The 27,138-nt window shown below is 45.5% G+C and overlaps 1 protein-coding gene across 2 annotated transcripts in view; it reads left to right on the top strand.

Annotated features, from left to right (window-relative positions):
- The window catches only part of IPO13 (importin 13), a 560,046-nt gene that overhangs the window by 362,815 nt on the left and 170,093 nt on the right, over positions 1-27,138 (top strand). For both annotated transcript variants that reach the window (XM_085602928.1, XM_085602929.1), the window contains 3 exons: positions 18,897-19,044; positions 22,948-23,129; positions 23,840-23,866. In XM_085602928.1, the coding sequence (XP_085459054.1) occupies positions 18,897-19,044; positions 22,948-23,129; positions 23,840-23,866 (357 nt within the window). The remainder of the gene's footprint in view (positions 1-18,896; positions 19,045-22,947; positions 23,130-23,839; positions 23,867-27,138) is intronic.

Raw genomic sequence — 27,138 nt, 5'->3', positions numbered from 1 at the left:
GCGTCAGTCTCCGTGATGAGATCTCACTGATGGACCTCAGAGGCTGTGACAGCATGTCATCCATCAGCGGTGACAGCCTGCTTCCTCGTCCACAGTCCGAGCACTCACTGGGACTGGCAATCCTGCCAGGGAAGGCGACACCTCTCGTGTCCCAGCACACCCTGGCGGCATCTCTGTGGGACTGGCACTCCTGCCACTGGGGGGAACACGTCCCGTGACCCAGCACACCCTGAAGACATCTCTGTGGGACTGGCACTCCCGCCACTGGAGGGCACACCTCCTGTGTCCCAGCACACTGTGGTGACGTCTCTGTTCTACAGGGATTACTCGACTAGACTGGTGTCTCTAGGGAGAGATATCCTTATATACCCTAGTCCTAATAAAGCCCAAAGCAAGTTGGGCTGAAACGCTTCAACTGTTTGAATTGAAGAAGCCCTTAACAAACCAAAATTATTTGTATAACTGATATATAAAGTACTAAAAAATTGTTTAGAGGTATAAAAGTGTATTTTCCTTAGTACTATTGAGTAGGGCTATCTGAAGTAATGGAATGCTCGTATTAAAAAAGTGAGGCAACTCACTAATAGGGGAATAAGGAATATAGGATAAAATCCTTGTTCATTTGTGTTTAGTTTGTTTTGATTTTTATGATTTGATTTTTTTCTGTATGTCATATTTGTATGTATATTTGAACATATGATGTGTTGACACTTTACATATTGATACATCAAAAGATTTTGTCTAAAGCTGTGTTCGGGCAATGATATTGATTAATGTATGATTAATTCAGAGAGAGCTCCTCGTTTTGAAGGAATAATTAATGGTGTCCTTCTATTTATAGAGCAGTACTGATTTATTCCAACGCATTAAGTGTTTATTTGTATGCATGTATGTCTCTGTGGGACTGGCACTCCTGCCACTGGAGGGTGCACATCCCGGGTCCAAGCACACCCTGGAGACATCTCTGTGAGACTGGCACTCCCACCACTGAAGGATACACATCCGTGTCCCAACACACCCTGGTGACGTCTCTGTGGGACTGGCACTTCTGCCACTGGAGGGAACACGTCCCGTGACCCAGCACACCCTGGAGACATCTCTGTGGGACTGGCACTCCCGCCACTGGAGGGCACACCTCCCGGGTCCCAACCCACCCTGGTGACGTCTCTGTGGGACTGACCATGTTGCCACTGGAGGGCACACCTCACGTGTTCCACGCACAGTGCGGCATGTGCACTCATCATTGAGACCTGCGGCCATGCTCCTTGCTTGGTGCCAGGGCGCGATGAAGCAGTCGCTCGTGAGCCGGTGTTGCCTGTGGTGCAGATACCCAGGTAAGGCAGAGAGATCCTGTGCCGAACCCTTGGATGTTACCGCACTCTGGCTAATCTGCCTCCTCAAACCTGTTCTCTTGAACATCTCCAAAGGAATAGCACCTCTCGCCCCTCTTTTCGGTCGAATGAACACCCTTCACTGCAAACCTTTTTCCCTATAGTCCTAAAGATTCCTGGTTTTTAGGTCCAAAGAGCAAATGTTTTTCTCACCAAAATAGTTTCTCAATTCTTGGGGCTGACTCAGTTTTCTCCCCTTTGTTTTTCCCCGAAATGAGCAGAAGGCTCTAAGAACATAGGCTGCAGCCAATGCATAATGATAGCGCGGAAGGGAGGCGCAGCGATGATGAAGGGGCAGAGGGGGGGGGGGCAAAAAATATGAGAAATGATGGAAAGAAAAGGAGAGTATGAGGCTGGATACAGAAGGGTAAGATGGAAGCGTTATTGAAGACAGAAGAGAGCTGAACAGAAGGAGAAAACAAGAGGCGGCGAAAGAAGTGGAGAAACAAAATGTGTGTGAGGTTAGCGACTCCCAGCCAAGGGAGAGGAGTACAGTAGGGGCATTGATTTGGATCTGTGGTTTCAGGAAATGATGATGATTTATTCTTGGTCAGTTTTGCCACAGCACTCATCATGAACATTGGCTTCCCTGGCCAGCGGAGGCCAGCCATCTCCCTTTACTGCTCTGTGTCCTTTGTTGGATCAAGCCTGCCTTCCTGCTGGGCTTGGGCTCCATTTCTGACCTGGTTGGTGAGAGTTGGGTGTGAGAGCCTGTGGGTCTGAGAAGCGGACTTTGGTACAGTGTAGGAGATGGAGGAATTCACAAACGTATAGGGATCCTTCTGTTGTGTTCTTCATTCATCAGGTGTGCTTCCTGTGTGTGACATTCCAAGGCTGTCCGAACCGTGCAGTGGGTGGCAGTGCGTCTAGACTTCCGAGACTTCCATTTGAAGCGCTAAATGACGGCAGCGTTCCATAGAGCACTCTTTGTAGATACATCTCAGCCCTAGCAGGTGCTGGGACCTTCTCTCATTTTGTGTATATAGAAACCGTGCTGTAACACCCTTGGGTCTAGTGCTGCCTAGCATTGCCCTTTACTGTGTCTGACTGCATCTGAGCTCCAAGCCTGCGCAGGACTTACACTGTGAGGTTCCTTTTCGCTTACCCTGCCCTGCCCCACTACCTAGAGTCAAGCTTACAAAGGCAGTCTTGGCTGCTCTCTTTAGAGTAGAGCACCCTAGTTCCAGAGCATCAACAGCACCAACTGGATCCGCAGCCATGGGCATGGAGGAGCTGCCTGAAGTAGGCACGCGCCACTCGTCACCATTGCACCATCCATGGCCCCATTACCGCCTCTGTCTCCCTTGGGTTTAGACCAGTGAGGGGGTCTGTGGTTTGAGTTAATCCACATGTTTTGAGCCCTACTAATTAAGCCTATAATCAAACCGCCGTGTAGACTAATGAGAGCGCATGTTTATACACGTGTTCCTTTCCTAACATAACATAACATTTGTATTTGTAAAGTCCACGTTCATCCCTGACTGGGCATCTTGGCGCTGAATAAAATATGTTTATTGTTACCCAACTCAATGGTACTCATTTTATCGACCTCAGATGGATGAAAGGCTGAGTGGACCTGCCGGGATTTGAACCTGTGACCGTGAGGTCGGTCGAACAAAGGCCCCTGCAGTGGATGCATTAGTCCACTGAGCCACCAGACCTGGCTAACATATCATCATTGCTTCCGGAACTGCCAGTGTGCGACGTTACCTGCAGGGAGATGATGCCAGAGGGGCCACTGAGTTCATTTAGCGGCAGTGCACTGGGCACCACGGACCATTGAAGCTTCACCAGAGGTTTCACTTGGGTACTCTGGCAGAGTTCAGACATTGAGTCCATTTAGCTCACTCCATGTCTCTGCTCTGCTGCATCTATTTCTTTTTGTTCCCCTATGTGCCAAGGATGCTCAGTACTGAAGCTGGAGGAAGCCGTGGCCATCATCTCCATGGGACAGTTTACAGTCCACGATTCACCTGGGTGTTACCCTTTGGCCACTGGTTCAAATATTCAGTCTGAAGAGTTGACCAACTCTTACTGATCTGCTGGTAGTATTTTTCAAGCTGCTCTTGACCACAGTCATGATCCGAGCATGTCAGAAGGTAGGATCCTTCTAGCATGGTTACCCCCACTTTTTGCTTGGTGTAGGGGGGTTTTGACTAGTCTGACTGGGATCCTGCTAGTCAAGACCCCAATCACTGTCTTTCTCCCTAAATTTAACATGGTGAGTACTTTTGTACCTCCACAATTGGCTACTGGTGTACCCCTAAAAGTCCCTAGTATATGGTGCTAAGGTACCAGGGCATAGGTACCCCAGGGGTCTCCCATGGGTTGCAGCATGTATTATGCTACCCAAGAGAGATCACTCAGACTGTGACTACAGGCCTGCCATTGCAGCCTGTGTAAGGTGGTGCTAGCACCACTTACAACAGATATACGTTTTCTTATATCGAAGGCCACTACACTTAAAACCTATAATTCAACCCTAAGGCAGGCCTTTCAATCCTGAAGGCAAGGTGCTGGGTTAGAAGTGTGAAGGTGCCCCTGCATGAGCAGGACATCTCTACAAAGCACCTCTACAAACTCTGGAGTCGATTCTCAAGGCTTTGTGAGTGCGGTCAGCCATTTCTAAACATAAAGGGGCCATCGTCATTACGTGATGGTTACCTATATAGTGGCTGTGCCGAACCTGTATATGTTTGATATCAAACATGTTGGAATCATGCCGCCAGCACGGTTACCAGTGTTGGCGGTATTATTCCATACAAACATGTTGGGATCATACACCGTTACAGGTATTGGAGGTATGATTCCATGCACGGGGGGTCCTCTGGAAAGCCCCCAGTACTCTAGGTAACAGCCTTTCTGGGTCTGCTTGCAACCTATTGCTGCTGCCGACCACAGACCCGATTCTGGCCTCCTCCTGCTGCTGAGCTGAGCTTGAGCAGTGGAAGGTAGAAAAATAGGTTTCCTGTCATGTCACAGCGAGGTGTGACCACCTCCCAGGCAGGACTTAGTTGTTTTTGGGCAGGGGTGGGTGCACCAGACTGGTTTGAAGGGCACAATTGGTGCTCTCCTGGCATACTCTGGTTTGAGGCAGTTCAGGGAGCCTTTGACTCCGGCTCTGGCAAAACTGTCCAGAAAGGGTCCCCCAAGTCAGCCTAACCCCTTTCCTTAGGTTATAAAAGGGCTTGCCTGTGGGTGGGTCCTAAGATTCGTCGTGAGACAAGACTCAAGCCTGAAACCACGTCACTCTTCGACCGTCTGGACACTGGACTGAGCCTGGAACTGAGACTGCATCAATGAAGACTCTTGCTGCTCCTGTTCTCGCTGTTCTGCAAGTCGTCTTCATCATCTGTGTCTGTGCTTCTTCAAGGATCTTCAACACACCGGTGGGAATCAAGGGCACCCAAAGTAATCTCCCCCAGAGTGAAGGAGTCACTCCCCGCATCTGCAGGCACCGCAACAAAGCTGATTAGTCTGCTGTTCCTGACATCCCACATACTTTGAAAGGCTCAGCAACACAGGTGGTGGTACTACAACTCCCTCGAGGCCTGACCTGTCCCCACTGCAATTTTGAGGCCAGTATCCCTCATCGGAACTGCTGGGACCGAACCCTGTGCACTGCGTGGTTGTTGCCAAGGCTTGTTGACTCTGCACTCCAGAGATCTTCATGTTACAAGAGGTTCCAGCCTCCAGGATCTCTTCTTGCCAAGATCATCGTCCTCACCACATCCTCTGCACCATGGGCCTTCATCTTTGGTGAGCTGCTCGAGGTTTTCATGCGACTCTTATGCCTTTGGCCTGTGAGTCTTCATGAGGGTCTGCTCTGGCTTCAATATGCTCCTGTACTTGCTCGGGGCCTGCTCTGACTCTCCTGCACTTGGTGAGTCCCTTGCTGGTCCTAACGTTGCTCCTTCATCGTTTTCCACACCTGTTGCTGCAGTCGAGGCTTATTGGTGATCCTGCCGAACATTGACCCATTGGTTCTCAACGTCCAGCTTGGCACAGCTCATGCATGACTCCTGGACTTCCTCACCGTTGCCTGGTCCTCACAGCTGCAGCGATAAGGTCACCGTCCTCACTCCTACATCTCCCGTCATCAGTGGGTATTGCTCTTCCGTGCTTCCTGGTCACCTCCAAGTGGCATAGACTCTGTCCCTTCTGCTTGCAGGTTCTCCTCTTCAAGAATCCACCCTTGGATTCCACCGGACTCTTGCACAGTCTTCGCCAGCGGCATCTTTACTGAAGTCCTCCATTATGGTTTACGGCGGTTTCCACCGTCACTTCGCACCCATGCACCCGGCTTCTCCATGAGGGTATCTTGGTTCCGGGGGTATCTTCGGGTGGGGTGACGCTCCAACCTTCTGTCTTCCATGGGGTTTCTTTAGGGTCAACTGGGAATGTCCCTTCTTCTAAACTGCAACCATGACTTTCCTGTCCACTTCTATTGAGTACACAGCTGTGTTTCCACACAGCCTCTGGGGGGTTCCTGGGCACTTACCAAGGGTGGTTCCTTGTGTCCCCAGCTCTTCTGAGTCCCTTGGTCCAAGTCCCCACTTCAATCGCAGTTCGCATTCTACTTTCTTAGTATATGCTTTGTTCTAACCCTATATATATACACTGTGAGGTTCCTTTTCGCTTACCCTACACTACATGATTAGATCTGGTAAAACAAGCTGCTTAACACTTCTTCTGGATAAGTCTGAAGGCTGCTGTCCACAGCTACCACTAAGAGAGCTTTTTAAGGTTGTCTAAGACCACTAAAATCACCATAAGGGTTGTCTGGATTAATGCAGGGTGCTTCACTTAAATAAGTGTGCACCATATACTAAGCCAGCCTCCTACAGATCATTTTGAGGTGTTCAATCAAACCAATAAGTCGCAGGCTTGTAAAGCGTGACTACTCACTCGCAAGGGTCTCGCGGCGCGGCGGCGGAGGGAGCTGCTGGTCCGTCAAAGCACTGTGGTTCAGCTGAAAAGACAGGTCTTGAGGTCCTTCCTGATTTTAGGCCGTTACGGTGATTGGAGAGGCAAGGTGTTCCTGGCCTTTGTTTCAAGGTAGGCGAAGGATCTTCCGGCGGCTGTGGTCTTGCAGATACATGGGATGGTAGCCAGGGCCAGTTGGGCGGAGCGGAAGTGGGTACGTAGAATGCGAGACCGTGGTTGAGGTACACAGGTCACGTGTCGTGTACGGCTTTGTGTTTGTCTACATCCAGTGAACGCCAGCTGACCACATCGGATTGGTCCTGAGTGCTGGCCTGCTGATGACTGTTTGCCTGCTGATCTACCGTGGGCTCCCAGGGACCAGATGTGTGAACTGATCGGAGCAGTCAGGTGTGATTTTCAGTCGAGACTTAGGCTGTTAGTTCTGCAGCATACCAGTTGGCTTAGGTGATATTCTCCAACGAGCACCCTGTGACTTTGTGTTCTGACCATTTCAGAGATGTCAAAAATGTAGGCCAGTGGTGATGTTTTAGTTGCTGGGCTCCTTAAGCACTCTGGGACCTGTTCTAAATGATACCAGATGTGCTAGCCACTGATGGCTGTAACTGTTCCACTCCACCTTTCAACCAAGCTCCAAGAGACCATATGTTATGATCATAGCAGGCATAAATTTACAAGGGTAGGGATGCACTCCATTATTTTTCTAATTGTTTGTTCACTTTAAATCTGCGTGCGTGCGACTTGGTAGATGCCATGCCCCAGCAGCATCTGGGTCAATAACATTCATAACTTGGGGGTACCGTTTCCCCCATCCAATCGCGATTGGATGGGGGAAACGGTACCCCCAAGTTATGAATGATCATAGCAGGAGCAGGCCACAGTTTTAACTAGCTGGTGACCGTCCACTTATTACCCAATTCCCAAAACGTCCCTCAATCTAGTGGTTTGATTCATTGTGGTGTTGGTTTTTGCTGTGCTCTTTGAACATTGTGCCTGATTTCAGATCTGCTGGAACAGGCGATGACGGGGTGACTGGTGGAAAGATTTGTTACCCCTTCGAGGATAATTAATAAGAGCATTAGTGATTAAAGTTTTGTCGCTCAGCAAGACTGCAGAAACTGTAAACCTACAACACAGACTCACCATAGTTGGCCAACTCCCAAATCTCCCTTTAGCTAAATGTGAGCTCTGTGAATCTCCACAGTTCATTGTGTTTAATTACGCTGCAGAAGAGTTTGAAATGAATGCTGCTGTATGATCTCTATGCCTTGAAGATAATGGCCCTGTGCCACAGTGGCACACAGGTGTCGAGGTGCACCTCACTGAGGAGATCTACCAAGACTGCAACAGGAACTGTTTATAGGGACCCTGGGCTGGCAGTTCGGGCTGGACGGTTGATGAGGTATATGAAGCTAGTCAATGTTGGGATGAACTGACGGAATTAAAACGCGAACAAATCAAGACCTTAATACATGGTATCATGATGACTGAATATGTGAGAGCAAACATGGCCCCACGAGGCCTTATAGTCAGAAATGAACCGTTCATTTTCCAAAATGATAAACTTTTCAAGAAGGATTGGTCACTAATATCCTGGCACTGTACCAGAGATTGGCTAGTGCTAATAATAAAAACTGCAGCACGCCTCTCTGAAGAAATGAAAATTAACATTCATGATCTGGAGATACGCCTCAAAACATATCAGAGTACAGCTGAACTGAAAAAAAGACTAGATGAACTCAATAAAACCATGACCGAGTTCGAAATAAGTCTGAAGGACGCAAAATATATAAAACTGCGCAAAGATCAGCAGAATTTCTCACTAGAAAAGGTTTACCCATACACCAGAGATGATTACGTCCCCACTAATCGCAATCCAGGTTATAATACTGAGAGCGATGGCTCAGACACAGGTTCGGATTTATCCGATACTAGTAGAAACTATAACCCTAACAATCAGAACAGACGATTAAGAGGAGGACGTCAGAGAAACAGAGGTGGACCTGGATTTGGTTGGCCCCCTTATCAGAACATGCCACCATTTGCCCCACCGCCACAGTTTTTCTATGGACCACCACCTTTTCATCAATCTTTCCAACCCCAACCATACCCATACTGGGATGGTCCACAAAATCAAGGACAGAATCAGTCTTTTTTAGGAAGAGGCAAGACCCCAAGAAGAGGAAAAACCAGACAGGGACAACAAGTGCAGTGGGCCCAACCACTAGAGGTGACGAGGAGCCATACCCGGAGTATGGGACCACCGAACTTGCCCTCAACAAGCCACAACCAAGCCTAGCAGTGAACCTATCCAGTATAACTATTACACCTATACAAAAAAGAGTGTTAGAAAAAGGATTAGGCTTTGTCCCCACAGCGGCTTTGGACAAATTCAAGCTGATATGCGAATTAAAGGAGTTTATTCGCAAAATCAAACTGGAAGTCTATTTCAAAGATAAAGATCCTAGCGATAATGCCACCACTGACACTGGACTACATAAGAAATCTAATTTCACTCCTCCACCACATAACCTTCCGGTTGAATTACTGGCTTTTGAGAAAGCGGTTATAAAAGAGGTGACCGAGATAGATCCAAGAACAATTAAAGTCTTTCACAACACGAGCAAAATTGAGCTGGAGGCGATCTATCAACTATCTAACAACAAGGACCTAACTATTAAACCAGCCGACAAAGGCGGAGCTATTGTTCTACAGAATACTATTGATTACCAACACGAATGCTTACGACTACTAGGTGATGAACGTAACTACCTAACAATACAACAGGATCCCACTGAACGACTGCGCAGAGAGATCGCTAGCCTAGTGGAAGAATCTCTGACTAACGACTGGATCAGCAAGAAAGAGGCAGATTTCCTAGAAAACAAAAAACCAATAACACCTTACTTCTACACGATCCCTAAGATACATAAATCTATGGAAACTCCCCCAGGAAGACCCATAGTATCAGGGATCGGTTCGATTTTGGAACCCTTGTCTAAATTTGCGGATGCCTTTTTAAGACCCTTGGTTCAGGCGACTGAAACCTATCTACAGGACACCAAAGCAGTCCTTTGTTTAATCCAGGATCTCGAATTCAACCCCACAACTAACATTTTGATCAGTTTAGATGTAGAGAGTCTGTACACGAGTCTCCCTCATAAGGAAACCTTAGACATCCTGGAAGAGGTACTCTACCTAAATGATTGGGGTTATCACACACCCAGACATGTGGTCCTTGAATGTTGCCGTTTGGCTTTGACTGAGAATTTTTTCCAATTTAACGATGTCCTGTACAAGCAAACCCACGGTACCAGTATGGGAAGCACATTTGCGCCGAGTGTGGCAGGGTTGTATGTACATCATTTGGAAAAGCAGAATATTCTCCACCAACACAATCCTCACATTGAACATATTAAACTATGGAAAAGGTACATAGACGATGTACTGTTGATCTGGGAAGGCAATGAACAAGAAGCGGAAGATTTCCTAGTCTGGCTTAACCAACAAGACCCTTTCCTGAAATTCACCTCCTCGATGAGCCGATCCACCATGGTCTTTTTAGACCTTAATATATCAGCACAAGACGGACGTCTCTACAGTACCACACATTTCAAACCTACAGCAAGGAACTGCCTGCTGGTATATGACAGCTTCCATCCTCGCAGCCTCAAGGACAACCTCCCTTTTGGCCAATTTTTGCGCCTCAGAAGGAATTGTACAACAAGACAAGACTACAACATTCAGGCAAAAGAACTATCAGAAAAATTGATACAGCGCAATTACCCACAACATCTTGTGTCCAGATCCAGAAAAAGAGCTCTCAATAACAATAGGGAGGCCCTTTTAGAGACTAAAACCGTAGCCAGACAGGATGAGCCACGAAGACAAATTTGTATTACTACATACAGTATTGCATCCAACTTGGTTAGTAAAATAATCAAGAAACACTGGCGCACCCTGAACAGCGGGGGCCTAGACCTACAGAAACCTATGTTCAGCCATCGCAAAGCACGCAACTTAAGGGATCATCTTGTCCATACACGTCCCACGACGACAAAAACCGCAGGTCCCCAACGCCTGCTCCAACCCCTACCAGAGGGCCATTTCCCATGCAGTAACTGCAGTGTGTGTCATCTGACCAAGGTGACTAAGACAGTAGAATGCAACAATGGGATAACCTGGAATCTTCGGTCGTTCACTAACTGTAACACAACAGGTGTTGTTTACCTATTAACTTGCGTTTGTAATTTGCAGTACGTAGGCATGACCACCAGAAAAGTAAACACCCGAATGATCGAACACCGTAGTAATTTCAGATGTAAACGTGACAACACAAAGATGACCACACATTTCCTGGAAAAACGCCATACTCCTAATGACTTCAACTGGGTTGTCTTAGAACACATCAAGAATCACCCCAACATAGAGAAACAGCTACATGAAAAGGAACAACGTTGGGTGTTCAAACTACGCTCGGACGACAGGGGTCTCAATGATGACATACCCTGGGGCCAGTTTACGTAAACAACAATCACTGGAATATTTGCTGATCTAGCTTTCAATTTCCATCAGGTTGTACTTGATAAACAACCTCGTACGTTGTTATCCATTATAATAACATTCATGTCTTTCCATTAGCCATTATCCCTCCTTCATTCCCTCAATCTGTATCTCCCTTTTGGCTACTATTACTATTTCCTTACGGCCCCACAGCGAATTGTAACTAGCGCATAATTGAAAAAATTCCTCATGACCATTCATCACTTTCCCTTCCCATTCCAAAATGGCGGCTTCCATCTTAGCCGATCCCACTGACCCGGGTCTGAACAGCTCCAACCTGTTTTTTCAATAAAGTTCGATTTTGCCCCATAATATGAGCTTTACCATTATGCGGCTCCATATTTCACCATCTCTCGCCCTCATAACATAATTTAGTTGCGAGCGATCGCATACCCACGCTGGAGCATTGAGTCCTTACAGAGAATATATTTGGAGACTTAATAGTATCTTAACCTACAGTCTCATCCTTTTCCAAGATGGCGGCTCCACTTGTATACCGGCATTGGAACTTGCCGTTTTCTATCTCTAGCCTCGTGAAACGCCCACCAGCACATAAAAACATTGCGGCTACGAGGACACGCCAGAATGCGGTCCTAGAGGTTTGGCTTCCAGTAGGTGTCAGAAGCATGTGGGGTTCAACGTACAAGTAAGTGCTGCCATTCACAACTCCTGGATGTAGCGTGGAGACCCTTCTCGTCCTTTCCCCCTCAGACCATGCTGGGCGATCCGTCATGACGGAACACGCCGTTTTTTCCTAACTATCTCGATTCCCTTCATCCATTAGATGTACGAGATCTCCGCACCCCTCCAGTGACCATGAGGCACAGTGTTGCTTTTTCTTAAGTAGGTTACATGTTTTATGTTGTATGTTATTGTGTGTGTGTAGTCAGACCTAATAATTTATTCAATTCCAGCACACCTTTTCCATCACCACGCCGGCATGGAGTGAATAATTGCATCTCTTCTGTCTTTCACCTAGCGGCACGCCAGTCATGGAAGTGTGCATCCACCTGTGTGTAGTGTGCTCACAACTTAGCTACTATTACGTATTACGCTATGCGCATATATATGTATATATTTTTCCTCGCAATTAACTGTGATTTTGTACTTTACAGATCAGTGTGCTAACGTTCATTACGTATGTATATATTTTAAAACGCATGCCTTACTATTGTGGCATCACACTTATTTCACCCTATTAAGGTTGACTAGGAGTGGCAAGTTTCTCGACACTGGGCTGGTCCCAGTGTAGTCCTGACGAAGAGCTGGGGAGCTCGAAACTAGTTGACTTCAAAATATGCTAGGCACACCTTTCCATCATAGTTAGGGTCCCTTGTCATATTACCCCGTTTTTAATTTTTTCAGCTTAGAGCACCAATAAAGTTTATTTTGTAGCCCACTAGCTGATTATTTTAATTTTCCCACTCCACCACTACTTCACTTACACTACACATAGTTTACAAAATTTCCAGTGCTCCTACGTAACACCGCAAGTCGCAGCATGCCTCAGTCCGTAGAGGACTGGGAGGACCCCTATGATGAAGCATGTCACCGTGGGGAAACCCTGGTGAGTGAGGGGACTATAGAAAGAGATAATACTTCTCTTCTGGATAACGGTGTCTTTAAGGATCAAATTGTTTCCTACACCTTCTGTTTCTCCCAGTTAGGTTCCTGTCTACCTGACTTGTTCAGATAGTTTTTTTGATAGGTATAACCCTGGTGAGTGAGGGGACTATAGAAAGAGATAATACTTCTCTTCTGGATAACGGTGTCTTTAAGGATCAAATTGTTTCCTACACCTTCTGTTTCTCCCAGTTAGGTTCCTGTCTACCTGACTTGTTCAGATAGTTTTTTTGATAGGTATATGGTAGATGCACACCTGTTGTAAAACATATAGTCTATAAACAAACTAGTTAAAATTCTGCGTGCAGCCGGGGTATCACTGGCTGATCCCCAACGTGAGACAAAGACGTATGGGAAGGCTTTATCCGAACAGGTAACGTCCCCCAGTTGCACAGCCCACCTCTAGGTGAGGTAATTAATCCAATGAACCAAGGTAAGTTCTCTTAGGTATGGTAAATTTAATTTTCAATGTGGCTTCATAGTCTGGGTTTCCAATTCATATCAAAGGAAACGTATGATTCAAAACGTAGTAGATTAATACATTCCAAGTGTGCAAATTAGTGGGAACAGACCCAATGCATTTCAGGCAAGCCCTTCAGCGGATATTACGAACATGGTGAAACAAAACGGTAGAATTTTTTAAAATTGGAAGTGCAAGAAAAACAGTAGCGATCAGGTGGCTAACATGCGGGAAGCATACAGACTAAGGAATCTGTCTGCGGGTGTACCGCGGCAGTGTAAGAAAGCTTTAAACAAGTGCTTGGAACATGCAAGGTCTGCATATACAAGAAGTTATTCCTGAAGTGGATGACCATACAAGGTGAAGCAAAAGACGAACGCACGGTGGGGGTCATGTTAAAATGTGTCAAGTGTTGTGAAGAATAGAAAAGGTGAATGAGATGTACGAAGTTGAAAGGTAGTCAAACAATCGGATTGAAGAAATAAAGAAATAAAAAACCAAAACATGAAAATCTAAATAATAAAAATCCATAAATGTGTGGTTGTCAGAATTTCTTTTTTTTAAACAATGAAACACGAACAAATAGAGGTCATGGTCAAACTAGATAGAGGTAATGAACACTGTGGGGGCCACATTGTGTAGAGTTAGTTGTGAAAGAAAGATAGAGAATGCATAAAAGAGGGTAATGAATCTACGAGTGAAATGGACAAAAAACTATAAAATGGAATAGCTAATGATGACAGGAAGAAGTAAAAAACAATATCGGCAGTATAAAACACATGAAAATAGATGTCAATGGGTAACCGGGGTTGGTTATGATAATAGATGACCGTGAATTGGATCAAGAGAAAATAAATAGTAAGAAATTCTGAGAGAAGAAATATGAACATATTACAGGCAGATAGTCAAAATTCAAATGGATAGAGAAAACAGCCAAACTCTATCCGGTCATTAAGACCATTTGGTGCGATGGTGTCCAAAAATGTAATCCAAAACAGTTCTCATAGTAAAAAGTTCCAATTAGCTCTTCCTTGGATGGTGGCAATTTCAAGCACCAAGAACCGAAGCTGACTGATGTGTTTAAATTTTGCAAAGTGGGTGGCAATGACCAATTTCTGGTTGACAGTTCTAATGTTGCTTTTATGTTCATTGAATCGAATTTTGATCTTGCGTTTGGTCTTGCCCACGTATCCAATGCCACAGGGGCATTTTAAGGAATACACTACGTTCTTTGTATCGCAAGTTGCTGTCACTTTCAATTTGATTTTATTGCCTTTGCGTGGATGAGTCACAGATGGTCCCTTGATTAAATTGTTTCAGTTGTTGCAGGTTAGACACAGGTCTCTAGGTGGACCTCACTGAGGAGACCTATCAAGACGGCAACAGGAACTGTTTATTAGGGACCCTGGGCTGGCAGTTCGGGCTGGACAGTTCCCATTTAAGCAAATCCTGGCTGATTTGCATAAGGCTCGTTCCTGTTTGGAGGGGCCAAGTGCCCATAAAACGATGCCGGTGGCTGAAACACTTGCAAGCATTCCAGCCATCCTGTTTGGGTTATAGTGCCTGCACACTACCCTCTGACCTTTCCCCTGACTGTCGTAAACAAGGCTCCTGGGAAGTCATGCATTCAGCTTGGAGCACTCACAAAACTCCAGACATGCATCCAAATAGGGATGAAACAATGCCCTGTTTGTGGAATGAGAACTCTGGCCTCGTGACCCTAAAGTCTAAACCTTTGAATTGGGTGATGGGGGATTTGGAGGTTGCAATTTAGGAAAACAAATAAGGAGAACGCAGATGCTTGTGTTCTTCCTCAATATCTTAGCTATGAGTATTTATGATGCAGTTCAGCCTGCACTGAGTTATTCCAAGGTCTAACCCAAAGGATGATGGAAATTATATTGTGGTATCCATATTAATAATTTCAAAAAGGTTGCCCCAAAGCCAGCAGATAACACCTAACATTAGTTTTCTAACAACCATACCTGATTAACAAAGTTAAATTAATGTGATGGAGCCTATAAAAATAACAACATTCTGGAGATCAGTTCAGTAATTGGCACTGACCCTCTTCTTTGCACCTAGATACCTGTTAGCTACCAGGTATTCCTTCAAATCGAATGGTCGCCCCAGGTTCCTCATATGATTGTACATAATATGTATCTGCATCCTTCATGCACTCGGAGGTGTGCTCCGTGTCTGCATTCTCTGTGGTTTTTGCCTCTGCTTATGCTTGGTGAGATATGATGCAGAAAAGTATAGTAACTACACATAGTGTAGTAATTTGTAAGCCATAAAAAAATTGTACATATGCTACATGCAAGATAAAGTAAGCAGACAAATCAACAAATATGTGCTGTTTCCCAAGGTGATAAAACGAATAGAAATGAACAAGTAAGAATTTTAAGTACAGGCAACAACTTTCATTGTGTTTATAAATGCACACATATGCAAATCAATGAAAATAGCAAATTCTTTTAAGCCACTGATAATTTGTGTGCTTTGGTGTCAGTGGCATTTCAAACTCTTCAGAAATGTTGAGTTCTGTTCAGGACAATGAGATAACAGGGACACCTAGGTGGGGAACCAATGAAATTATGGTTAATGAAGGAAGGGAATTCCTATTTTTGTTAAGGTAGAGTAAAAAGAGGATTAATTCCCGATTAAAGGGTGTTCACAAGGTCATGATTGGATGATAGATAAAGGTATTTAGTGCATTGTCACGGAAGCTGTATAATGGAATGGGCTTGAGTTAACTTAGAACTCACCATAATGTGTAAGAGATCCAGTGACACCCGCATTGTGAGGAATGATTGTATGTTGTGCTCAGTGAACGTTTAGTCGTTTTATTCCTAGTATTTGAACATCAGGTACTATCTCTTTTTGTGCACATTAATGGGACCCTACTTGAGACAAGCAGTAATCGTTCCAGATTACATGCCAATAACAAACTGGGATGTTCAGTCTGGGTTGACCTTACAAGAGCGCCGAAGGGCATATCTCACTGTCACACCTCCACCTCTCCCAATGTGATCTGATGAAAGGTGTAAAATGTTCCCCACCCCTTGCTCCAGTAGGTATAATATTTCATGTCCTATTGTTAGTGGGATATTTCCCCTCTGCTATCCTTGGTGCGATGTAATGGGTAATTCTCTCTACTTAATACTCCATGGGATTTGAAGAAGATTCCCTTATGAGATGCGTAACAACCCAATCCATCCTTTTAACCCAATCAGATTTCATGTGTGTGCCATCCGCATCTTTAGTTTCCTGCCTCCTACAGTCTGAGGCTGGGAGCGTTGACACTTTTGGTTAATGAAGTTTGTTGAGATCCTCTCCTTCACCTTTACAATAAAACATGAGATTTGGTGTGTGATCCATCTCCCATGTTTAGTTGGGGGGGGGGGGGGGTGTGATGCCTGTTCTGATCGTTTGGTGTGTGACTCCTTCATAATCAATATCTTTGCTGTAAGATCCTCTGTGCTCAGTAGATTTGATGTTAGATCCCCTTCTTGCTCACTAAGCTTGATGTGAGACACCCTTTATTGCTCAGTAGGTTTGGTGTGTTACCCTCTTCTTGCTCAGTTGGTGTGGTGTGATACCGCACCTTTGCTCAGTAGGTGTGGCGTGATACCTTACTCTTCCACAATAGGTTTGGTGTGAGACCTCCTCCTTGCTCAGTTGGTTTATTCCAAGATCCCTATCTTAGTAGGTTTGGTAAGAGACCTCCTTCTTGCTGTTAGATTTGGTATATGACCTTCTTTGTGCTCTGTAGGTTTGGTGTGAGACATTCTTTTTGTTCAGTAGGTTTGGTGTATGGCCCTCTAGTAGTTCAGTAGGTTTGGTGTGTTGCCCTCTTCTTGCTTAGTTGGTGAGGTGCGATACCATCATTTTGCTCAGTAGGTGTGGTGTGATAATGTCCTTTTTGCTCAGTAGGTGTGGTGTGATGCCGTACTTTTGCTCAGTAGGTGGCTGTAATACCGTTCTTTTGCTCAGTAGGTGTGGCGTGATACCTTACTCTTCCGCAATAGGTTTGGTGTGAGACCTCCTCCTTGCTCGGTCGGTTTATTCAAAGATCCCCTTCTTAGCAGGTTTGGTAAGAGACCTCCTTCTTGCTCATTTATTTGGCATATGACCTTGGTGCTCTGTAGGCTTGGTGCGAGTCCTTTTTGCTCAGTAAGTGTGAGGTGAGACACTCTTCTTGCTCAGTAGGTTTGATGTATGACCCTCTTCTTGCTGAGCAGATTTGGTGTGTAACCCTCTTACTGATAAGTGAATTTGGTGTGTGACCCTCTTCTTGCTCAGTAGGTTTGGTCTTTAAACCTCTTCTTGCTCAGATTTCATATGAAATACCTCCTTGCTCAGTGGGTTTGGTCTGTAGCCCTCTTCTTGCTCTTAGGTTTGGTGTGAGACCTTCTTGCTCGGTAAGCATGGCGTAAGACTCATTTCTCGCTCAGTAGGTTTGGTGTACGACCCTCTTGCTCAATGGGTTTGTTGTGTGACCCTTTTCTTGCTCAGTAAGTGGGGCGTTGAGACCCCCTTCTTGCTCATGGATTTGGTGTATGACCTTCTCGCTCTGTAGGTTTGGTGTGAGACTTTCTTGCTCGGTAAGTATGGCGTAAGATGCATTTCTCGCTCAGTAGGTTTGGTGTATGACCCTCTTCTTGCTCAATGGGTTTGTTGTGTGACCCTTTTCTTGCTCAGTAAGTGGGGCGTTGAGACCCCCTTCTTGCTTATGGATTTGGTGTATGACCTTCTTGCTCTGTAGGTTTGGTGTGAGAACTTCTTGCTCAGTAAGTGTGGGGTGAGACGCTCTTCTTCATCAGTAGGTATGATGTATGGCCCTCTTCTTGCTCAGCAGATTTGATGTGTAACCCTATTACTGATAAGTGAATTTGGTGTGTATCGCCTTCTTGCTCAGTAAGTTTGGTGTGTGACCCTCTTCTCACACAGATTTAGTATGATACGCCTTCTTGCTAAGTAGGTTTGGTTTGTAGCCCTTTTGTTGCTCTGTAGGTTTGGTGTGGGAACTTCTTGTTTATTAAGTGTGGCCTGAGACCCTCTTCTCGCTCTTCTTGCTCTGTAGGTTTATTGTGTGACTCATTTCTTGATACGTAAGTGGGGCATTGAGACCCCCTTCTTGCTCATAGATTTGGTGTATGACCTTGCTCTGTAGGTTTCGTGTGAGACCTTCTTGCTCAGTAAGTGTGGCGTGAGACCCTATTCTCGCTCAGGAGGTTTGGTGTATGACCCTCTTAGTGCTCAATAGGTTTGTTGTGTGACCCTTTTTCTTGCTCAGTAAGTGTGGGGTGAGACTCTATTCTTGCTCAGTTGGTTTGGTGTGTATCTCCTTCTTGCTCAGTTGGTTTGGTGTGTGACACTCTTCCTGCAAAGATTTAGTGTGAAACCCCTTCTTGCTCTGTTGGTTTGGTGTGAGTCCTTCTTGCTTAGTAGGTTTAGGTATGGCCCCCTTCTTGCTCTGTTGGTTTGGTGTGAGTCCTTCTTGCTTAGTAGGTTTAGGTATGGCCCCCTTCTTGCTCAGTAGATTTGGTTGGCAACCCTCTTCTTGATAAGTGAATTTGGTATGTGACCCCCTTCTTGCTCAGTTGGTTTGGTGTGTGACACTCTTCCTGCAAAGATTTAGTGTGAAACCCCTTCTTGCTCTGTTGGTTTGGTGTGAGTCCTTCTTGCTTAGTAGGTTTAGGTATGGCCCCCTTCTTGCTCAGTAGATTTGGTTGGAAACCCTCTTCTTGATAAGTGAATTTGGTATGTGACCCCCTTCTAGCTCAGTAGGTTTGGTGTGATCTCCTTGTTCAGTAGGTTTGGTCTGTAACCCCCTTTTTGCTCAATAAGTGTGCCATTGAGACCCTCATCTTGTTCAGCAGGTTTGTGACTGTCTTCTTCTTTTCTTGCAGCACACAGAAGCGTTACTCTTCGGTTTTCAGTCCATCGCAGAAACCATTGATGTGAACTATTCCGATGTGGTGCCGGGACTGATTGGCCTCATTCCTCGAATCAACATTAACAACGTCCAGCTGGCCGACACTGTAATGTTTACTATTGGTGAGCAGATAACTGTGACCTAAGGGGACTGGGTGAAGGTGTGGTCGAGGATTGCAGTTGTCTACTTCCAGGAACACCAGCCCTGCTCTTTGGTCCTGAAGATCAGCTGTCCTGTAAGCCCTCTGGCCATTTGATGACCGTACTAGTGTCACTCCATCCCTCTTGCGAATTATGACCCATTACATGATGTGTGTGACAATCCTCATGTGCCAATGCTTATTAGCAGTAATTCTGTTCTACAAGCCCAAGCACTTCAAATATCACACAATACCCAAGATGAACAAAATCCAAAGAGTTCGAATCATAGGAGGCTGCATTAGTTCATCACATTTCTTTAAGCAGTAAGCAAGACTGATTATCCTCTGTGGTAAGCGAAGCTTCAAAACTATCATCTCAGCTGGGTATATGAACAAATGCTGCTTTCCAACCCTCAGCAAATCCAGAGTTTTAAGAAAGAGAGTTTCCCAGTGATATAATAGTCTTCAAGTACATTGCAACATAGTTGCATGAAAGGTCCTGGCTCACTACTACACAGAATGAGATGTATCCGGTATTTGTAAAGCGCAAACAAATCACCCCTAGGGTTTTCAAGGCGCTGGGGGCCGTCAGGGAGATTAAGTGAGCTATTGCCCAGAGTCACGTGGTGCTGAGCTGAGCTGCCACCGGCGCCAGGGATCGAACAGTGATCCCCATGATCCAGAGTCAGCCGCTCTGGCCGCTGCACCACACCTCTCCCGTAAAACCGAAAGTTGGTTGATGTTTAAGTACAGGGCATTCCAGTAGTCTAGACAAGTCCAATGAATACTGAAACTAAAGTTCTTCCGGTGGAAAAGGCATTATTTTCTTCAGAATTCTGATCATCTAAAAGCAAGAGCTAACCGTTTTATTAACCTGGATGTCAAAAGTTAATGTTATCAAACACGATACCCAGGTTTTTGCCAGTTACTACTGGAATAGGTAAGGTCCCAAAAGTGTCTGTCCACCAGCGCTTGGTCCAAATTGAACTTTACGCTCCAAACACGACTATCTTGGTTTTCTCCCCATTCCATTTTAGCCAGTTCTCCCTCATCCACCCGTCGATTTCCTTCATACAAGCCCTAAACCTATACGCTACTTCTTCCCAGTCATCGGAGATGGAAATGATGATCTGGGTGTCGTCCGCATAGGATGATACCTGGACACGCAGATGTCTTGAGTAGAACCATCTCAGCAGATCTTAAACAATAACATCACGAGCATTGTTTTCTTGCAGTAGAGCTCTTCACCAATAGATCTGATTGCGACTACAGACAATAGAAGATGTCCAGGGAAGGGCAGAGTTGAACCTCTTTTGATGAGGGGATCAAAGATGTGTATCAGCGCTCCTCTAGTTAATTCAGGACGGGATGACTTCAACAATTCTATTTCCCAGGCCTCCTTCACCTGTCAAAGAACCCAAACAAGAGGTGGCCATGTTATACCAGATATTCTGGCCTGGCAGCAAGGGAGATTACTTAGCAACGAGATACAATTGCTGAGGCTAGCAGCGTGGCTTCCAAATACCTACACTTGGGTGTTTGAAACTTCGTCCAGATGTTTTGAAAGAGGCAAAATGTTGTGAAGAAATGATATTGCCATGTTTTAGTTTAACCAAGTCTTAGAAATAGTTCACATAAATCAAATTATTAATCGTTCGTTTCCGTCACATTCTTTTTCATTTTTCCTGTGAACGGGGACTTCTTAGAGGGCCTTATAAAGAGTTTCCCTGAAGTGTGGGATCTTCTGCCCTGGGAAAGGAATATTGTTTTCTCTAAATTGGTTTGATTTCTTTGAACTCATGGAGCTTCTTGCCCCTTTAGTGGAAAACAGTGTTCCCATTGACTATGATTTTAACCCACAGAGTCAGTGAAAGTCTGGTTTATGCTGTTATTAACCATACATTTTTGTTTATATTTTAAGAAACATCTTCATTAGAGAAATTAGGGACACTTGGTCCTCATGTTTTACAAAAACCAACTGTTTGGTCCTTTGACTCCGGGTTTGATACCCAAGTGATTCAGGCCTATCAGTGCAACATATGTAGCTTGTTTTTAACCTCGTATGCCTTTAGCATTCCTTAGATATTCGTATCACTACAGGTCTTTGGGAGTCGGGGGTTGTTTGGCTTCTGTTTGTTTGAGCGTGAACTTGACCCAAAGGTATCAGCTCTTTACATGAGCACCCGTTACGTTACATACGGACACATTCATTTTGTTAGGCATGGGGAAATTAAGCGATTTGCCCAGAATCACAGGATGTTGAGCGTCCCTGCTGAGACTCAAACCTGGTTCCCCAGCTTCGAAGTCGACCGCTCTAGCCGTTAGGCCACATCCTGTTCCCTTTTTGTAGTCTCGGTTCTTCTTCAAGGGAATTGTCCTTTAGGTTCTAGACCTCAGTGTATTGCCCCAAAGACATGGCAAAGCAAGCACTGAAGGGAAATAATCCCAATTAGCCAGCAAATCAAACTGAACTTTGACTTACCCTTTGGTTCATTATGGGAAAGTGAATTAAATGGCTTCTTTACAGTGTGGTTTGCCTTTATACCTTTCTTACAACTGTTTGCAGTTGTTCGTCCATTACATTGTTTTTCCTTTATCCTGTTTCTCAAAAATTGGAAAATGCATAGAGCTATTTATGCTCTTTGCTCATGTGTTTCCATTCCATTTCCAATTAAGTTTATTTTAAAATGAATAATCTTATCTTTAAATTAAAACATCAAAACATATACTTTCTGCAAATGAGACATTTGAAAGTTGTTTTGTATCCTGCATCTTGACAGGAGATATTCAAGGAACATGACTTCAATTATACATAATATTTGCGTCCTGCCTTCCACTGAGCGCTCCCACCATCTCTAGGTCTTAACCCATTTTGTGGGACAGAGCATCCTAAAGTGATAGCGAGGCATCCTGGCCAATCAATTGGATCATGTAAATGAGTATACTGAATGTTGGTTGCCGCTTGATAGACTGATCCACTGTGAGATCTCTTCCTACTGCTTCCCAAATAGCTGGTTTCCTCCTATGCAGTAAAGCTGTGTGCTTTATACTCCAGTCACTTGCCTCGTTTGACTCTCTGGTGTGTTATGCCCTCCACGTCCTTGCCCCAATCAGGTCCTTTCATCAGGCCCTGACTCAGTGTATGATGTTCTTCAGTCCCCTTTGCCATGCGACTCCTCAATATGTTATGTCCTTCCCCCTGTGACGCCTGACCCCTCAGTGCTTGGACCTATGTGATTTCATCCCTTCTATCCCTCTACCACTGATGCACTTCCCTGGCTCTATCCTGTGTCCACTCCTCAGTGTGTGGTGGTCATCCTTGAGCACATTCCTTTTAGCATAATGTGTCACATACTCCCGACTGACTCTCACTTCCTAATGACTGTTACCCCTCCCTAAACCTTGCTGTCTGAATCCTCAGGGCTCCCACCGGGGCCCCCTTGACTCTTCACTGTGAAATCTCCGTCCATTCCCTCATATGCCTAGACTCACTGAAGTTGCTTGTCCCTCCCGGCCATTCTATGGCACCTTAATGTTTATCCTTCCCTAAACTCCCCTGACATCTCAATGTTTCTTCTCTTTCCCTGTACTTTGTCTCTAATGAAGTTTGCTCCTAAATGTGCCTCCTCTGATTCTGTAGTGCTTTGCTTCTTGCAGAGTCTTCTCTGAACTCTCAATGTTTGATGTCTTTCCTTCAATCCATTTGACTTCTCGGTGTTTATTTTTTAAGGCGTTTCCCCCTCTCACTGTGTAATGTGTAAGCATTTGTTTCCAAACCCAGATTCCTCTTTGGTGCCCTCTTCAGACCACCTCTATCCCTTAATTCTTTGTTATTAATCAGTGACCAGAACACCTTTTCATTTTGATTTTCTTCTTACCTATTTAGGAGCTCTAGCAGAGTGGCTTGCAGACCATCCTGTGATGATCAACAATGTTTTGCCCCTGGTGCTGCATGCCCTGGGTAACCCTGAACTCTCCATCTCCAGCGTTTCCACACTAAAGAAGATCTGTCGGGAGTGCAAGTACGATCTGCCCCCCTACGCCGCCAACATTGTGGCCGTTTCACAGGTAAGAGTATTTCAGTGGAAGCAGATAGTCATGGCACAGCTGCCTGTCTTACTGTTCAGTTTAGAACCGCTGGGAGCTACCAGGACCTTCCCCAATGCCTTGCAGTGGTTTGTGCTTGTTTTAAGCATGAGCATATTTTGTCATTTGTAACCATGAGGTTTTTTACATCGGGCAAATATGTGGAATCCTTGATCAGTGGATTTACATTTTATGCCTCCCTCATGTACTCTCCAAAGCCCCTATAAGTGCTTATCCTGGCCAGCCCATTCAGCCTCTGTTGTCAGTGTGCTTCCCCAGCCTCTCCCTCCAATCCTCTGTTGACAATGTGCTTCTCCCAGCACCTCTCGCCCACTTCATTCTTTCTTATCCATGTGGTTTCATGCAAAACATCTTTGTGTTTGATCCATGAAAGTATCTGTGTTTTCAGGATCAGAGCATAGGCTAGAACCAGTTGGTTCTCTTGAGCAACTTAAATTGTCATGTTACAATCCAGCATCCGCCCATCCTATTTCGTGATGCTTTTCCAATGTGGCAGCTCCTGAAGTGAGAATAGAGAGGCCTTATCGAAGTGATCTGTAGTTTCTAAGGTTGTATGTGGTCTGTCAGGTGTTGGTTCTCTCTGTGTAGCTGGGTCAGAGTATCCTTCAGTCTGCATCTGGTATGTAGTTGGGTCTCCACTGACTGTGGCTTTTCATTCTCTCCATCCACAGGAAGTCCTGATGAAGCAGATCCACAAGGTACCAGCAACCAGCATGAAACGTGTCGATTGCCTTTAGAGTGTCGCTAGTTCACGGGTTCTAACTACCACAAATCCTGTTTGAAGTTTCAGTCATTGCACTTGGCATCTTCTGTCCATACACTGTGGCCTAAAGGCCTTTGCAATGTTGTTTTTATGTGGTGGTCTTTTTAGGATGCCATTGTCTTAAATTCAAACTTGTGATAGTGGTTGTTTTAAGTGTGATGTTATTCTTATACCGTGGTGTTAAAAAAATCTAAAAACCTGTTTAATATTCCTATCAAGTTTGTACAGCCTCCCTCTTCCCTCTGTGAGCCCCTTCAGTTGATTGCCTAGTGTGACATTTTTTTCTAATATTTTGGTCATACCAAAATGATGCCATGTGAGGAATGTGTCATCACCAGTCAGCAGGAAAATGAAATGAAGCATAAGAAAAAATCCTATCATTAAACATTGGCTGTTCTTTGGGAGGGGGGGGGGGGGGGGCAAAATAATTGAACGAATGAAGAAGGCAGTTGTACAATGCCCCATGACTTATTTAGGGTCGCAAAGACGAGAGTCATTATGCTCATAAAAATATATGCCCTGACTATCCTGATGTAAGCATGTCTCAGCGGAACAGGATATATATTTAATTCACCTGTGTCATAAACATTTTTGATGCAATTCCCTGGAATCGGTGTACTATACGTCTGACTAGGGTTGTGCTGGACGATTCAGGTGTAGGGAGTTCATAGCAACAAACCTTAAGGAGGAAGCTAAACCTTAGGTCATGTGACACTCCATGTGTATCTAAACTGCAGCCAGTGTCCAGTTGTATACTCCTCATTGCCTTTGACAATCTTAGGTAGCCTATGTGTCACACTGAAGAGCGGTCACAGAAACTGGCCAGTATTAGTATCTTGCTCACAATCACTTGTGCAAGGGCCCAGTACCTGAAGGGCCACCTGGTCTAGACGGAAGGCTTTACACATAAGAGGTCCAGACCTGAAGCTCAAAGTTGCTGATGGACGGGGTATCCTGGTAACATTGTGTCCTAGTGATGAAATGACAGGCACCAGCCCCAGTCAGATTGATAACACTTTAGGCGATCTGTGCAGTATCTTGGTATGGTGATAGCAGAGACTGAAGCCACCCATGATGGAAGTACATTAGAAGATCTGGTGCTAACAGCAGAAGCAGAGACTGAAGCTACTGAGAGCTCTTCAAAATGCATCAATACACCCCGCAACACTCACCACTACTGCAGCAGAGAGCCACATACTGCTCTTTCAGTACCACTACCATGGACTGTAGGACACTCCTACAGGAGCTAGTACAGCTGGTCCATCCGCAGCAAGGGCATCCCTTCCTGAGCACCTCTGTCCTAACACCTTCAAGCTAATGCAGCTCTCTCAAAGCCCCTCAGTTCTAACGTGCTTCGTTCACAGCTACTGCAAATAGGAAAGCTCATCCATCCAGGGCGCCCCAATGCTGTTTTGGTTACGGTATGACTAATACATTAACAGTGAGTACATAAGCAGGTTAGGATTGAGATGCATTGGGAGATCTGTGTGGGATGTGACTGCTGGAGCATAGGTGAATGCTTCAGGTCAGGATTGAAGTGCAGTAGTACAGCAGTTCAGTACCAAAGCAGCAACAAGTGCTGTGGGTCGTGATTATTTGTCTTGCCTCCAGTGGTGGGTAGTAGTGAAAAGTGCTCTGTTGTTGAAACATTGCAAACCAGCCGCCTGCTTCTAGTGTGGGTGATGAGATGAGAAGGCCCGGTCTGTACGATAGGAATGAGCTGCTCATAGAGATTGTGGGTGAAGCGATCAGACAGGAGACAGGACCCAGTCGGTAGAGCGGAATCTTCTTATTCATTGTGCATGTAGGTGATGAGACCAGACGCCCCAGTCTGTAGAGCACCATTGATTTGCTTGGTCGGTAATGAGACCAGTGGGCTCAGTCTTTAGGGCAGGATGGAGTCACTCATGGTGGGTGATGAGACCAGAGGGCCCAGTCTATAGAGCAGAATTGACTCGCCCATAGTGGGTGATGAGACCACAGGGCCCTGTCTGTAGAGCAGGATCGACTCGCTCATGGTGGGTTATGAGACCAGAGGACTCCGTCTTTAGGGCAGGATGGAGTCACTCATGGTGGGTGATGAGACGAGAGAGCTCAGTCTTTAGGGCAAGGCCGAGATGAGATGGGTGATGAGACAAGAGGACTCAGTCTTGTAGGGCATGTTTGATTCGCTTGTGATGAGACCAGAGTTCTTAGTCTGCCTGTCGGGCGGGATGGGCTCACTCGTAGGAGATATTGATGAGAAAAGAGCGAACGCTCGTGGTAAGTGATGAGACCTTAGACCCCAGTCTATAGAGCAGGTAGATGTGGAGGTTGAGATAAAAGGACCCAGTCTGCAGGGCAGGAGGGGCTCACTTGTTATTGATGGTTGGGGATAAGACCAGAAGGCCAGCTCTCTAGTTCAAGAACAACTTGTGCTGGGTGAGGTGATGAGACCAGAGGGCCCAAGGTTCAGATATTGAAACACTCCACATCTTTTTCAGTAGCCTGTTATGTGCTCCTAGTGCATGTGGGTAATAAGACCAGTTTACCATGTCTTTACACCAGGATCAAGTCACGCGTAGTGGATGTGGGTGATTATACTAGAGCACCCTTTCTGTAGGTTAGGATCTGGTTGCTCATCACGATTGTGTGTAATGCGACCAGAGGACTCGATCTGTAGGAAAGGATCAGGCCACCTGGAGAAGACTCTGCTTTTGAAACCCTACTAGGGCTTATTTCAGTAACCTGATTTGTGCTCATAGTGGTTTTGTGTGATGAGACCAGACAGTCGGATATGGCGGGCAAGATCAGCTCACGTATAGATTGTGTGGGTGTTAAGACCATAGATCCAGTCTCACTGCAGGATGATGTTACTCATGTTGGACCAGTCTGTATGAGAGGATGGAGCCATTAATTCTGTGGGTGGGTGATGAGACAAGTGGACCCAGTATGTAATGCGGGATTGGCTTGTTTGCCTTTGGTGGGAGAGATGGAACCAGTGGGCTCTGTCTGTAGGGCAAGATCAAGTTGCTCATTGGTGTGAATGAAGAGACCAGTGGACAGAGTCTGTGCAGCAGAATCAAGTCTCACAGTGGATGTGGGTAATCAGACCAGAGGGGCCAGTCTGTCCACTAGGATCTAGTCATTCTGACAGGGTGTGGGTAATGAGACTAGTGGACTCTGTATGTATGATAGGGTTGAGTCTCTGATATTGGTTTAATGTGA

Source organism: Triturus cristatus, chromosome 4_2 (genome assembly GCF_964204655.1).
Source record: "Triturus cristatus chromosome 4_2, aTriCri1.1, whole genome shotgun sequence".
Lineage (NCBI taxonomy): Eukaryota > Metazoa > Chordata > Amphibia > Caudata > Salamandridae > Triturus > Triturus cristatus.
Note: the sequence above shows the minus strand (reverse complement) of the source record. Positions and strands in the feature narration are given on the sequence as shown.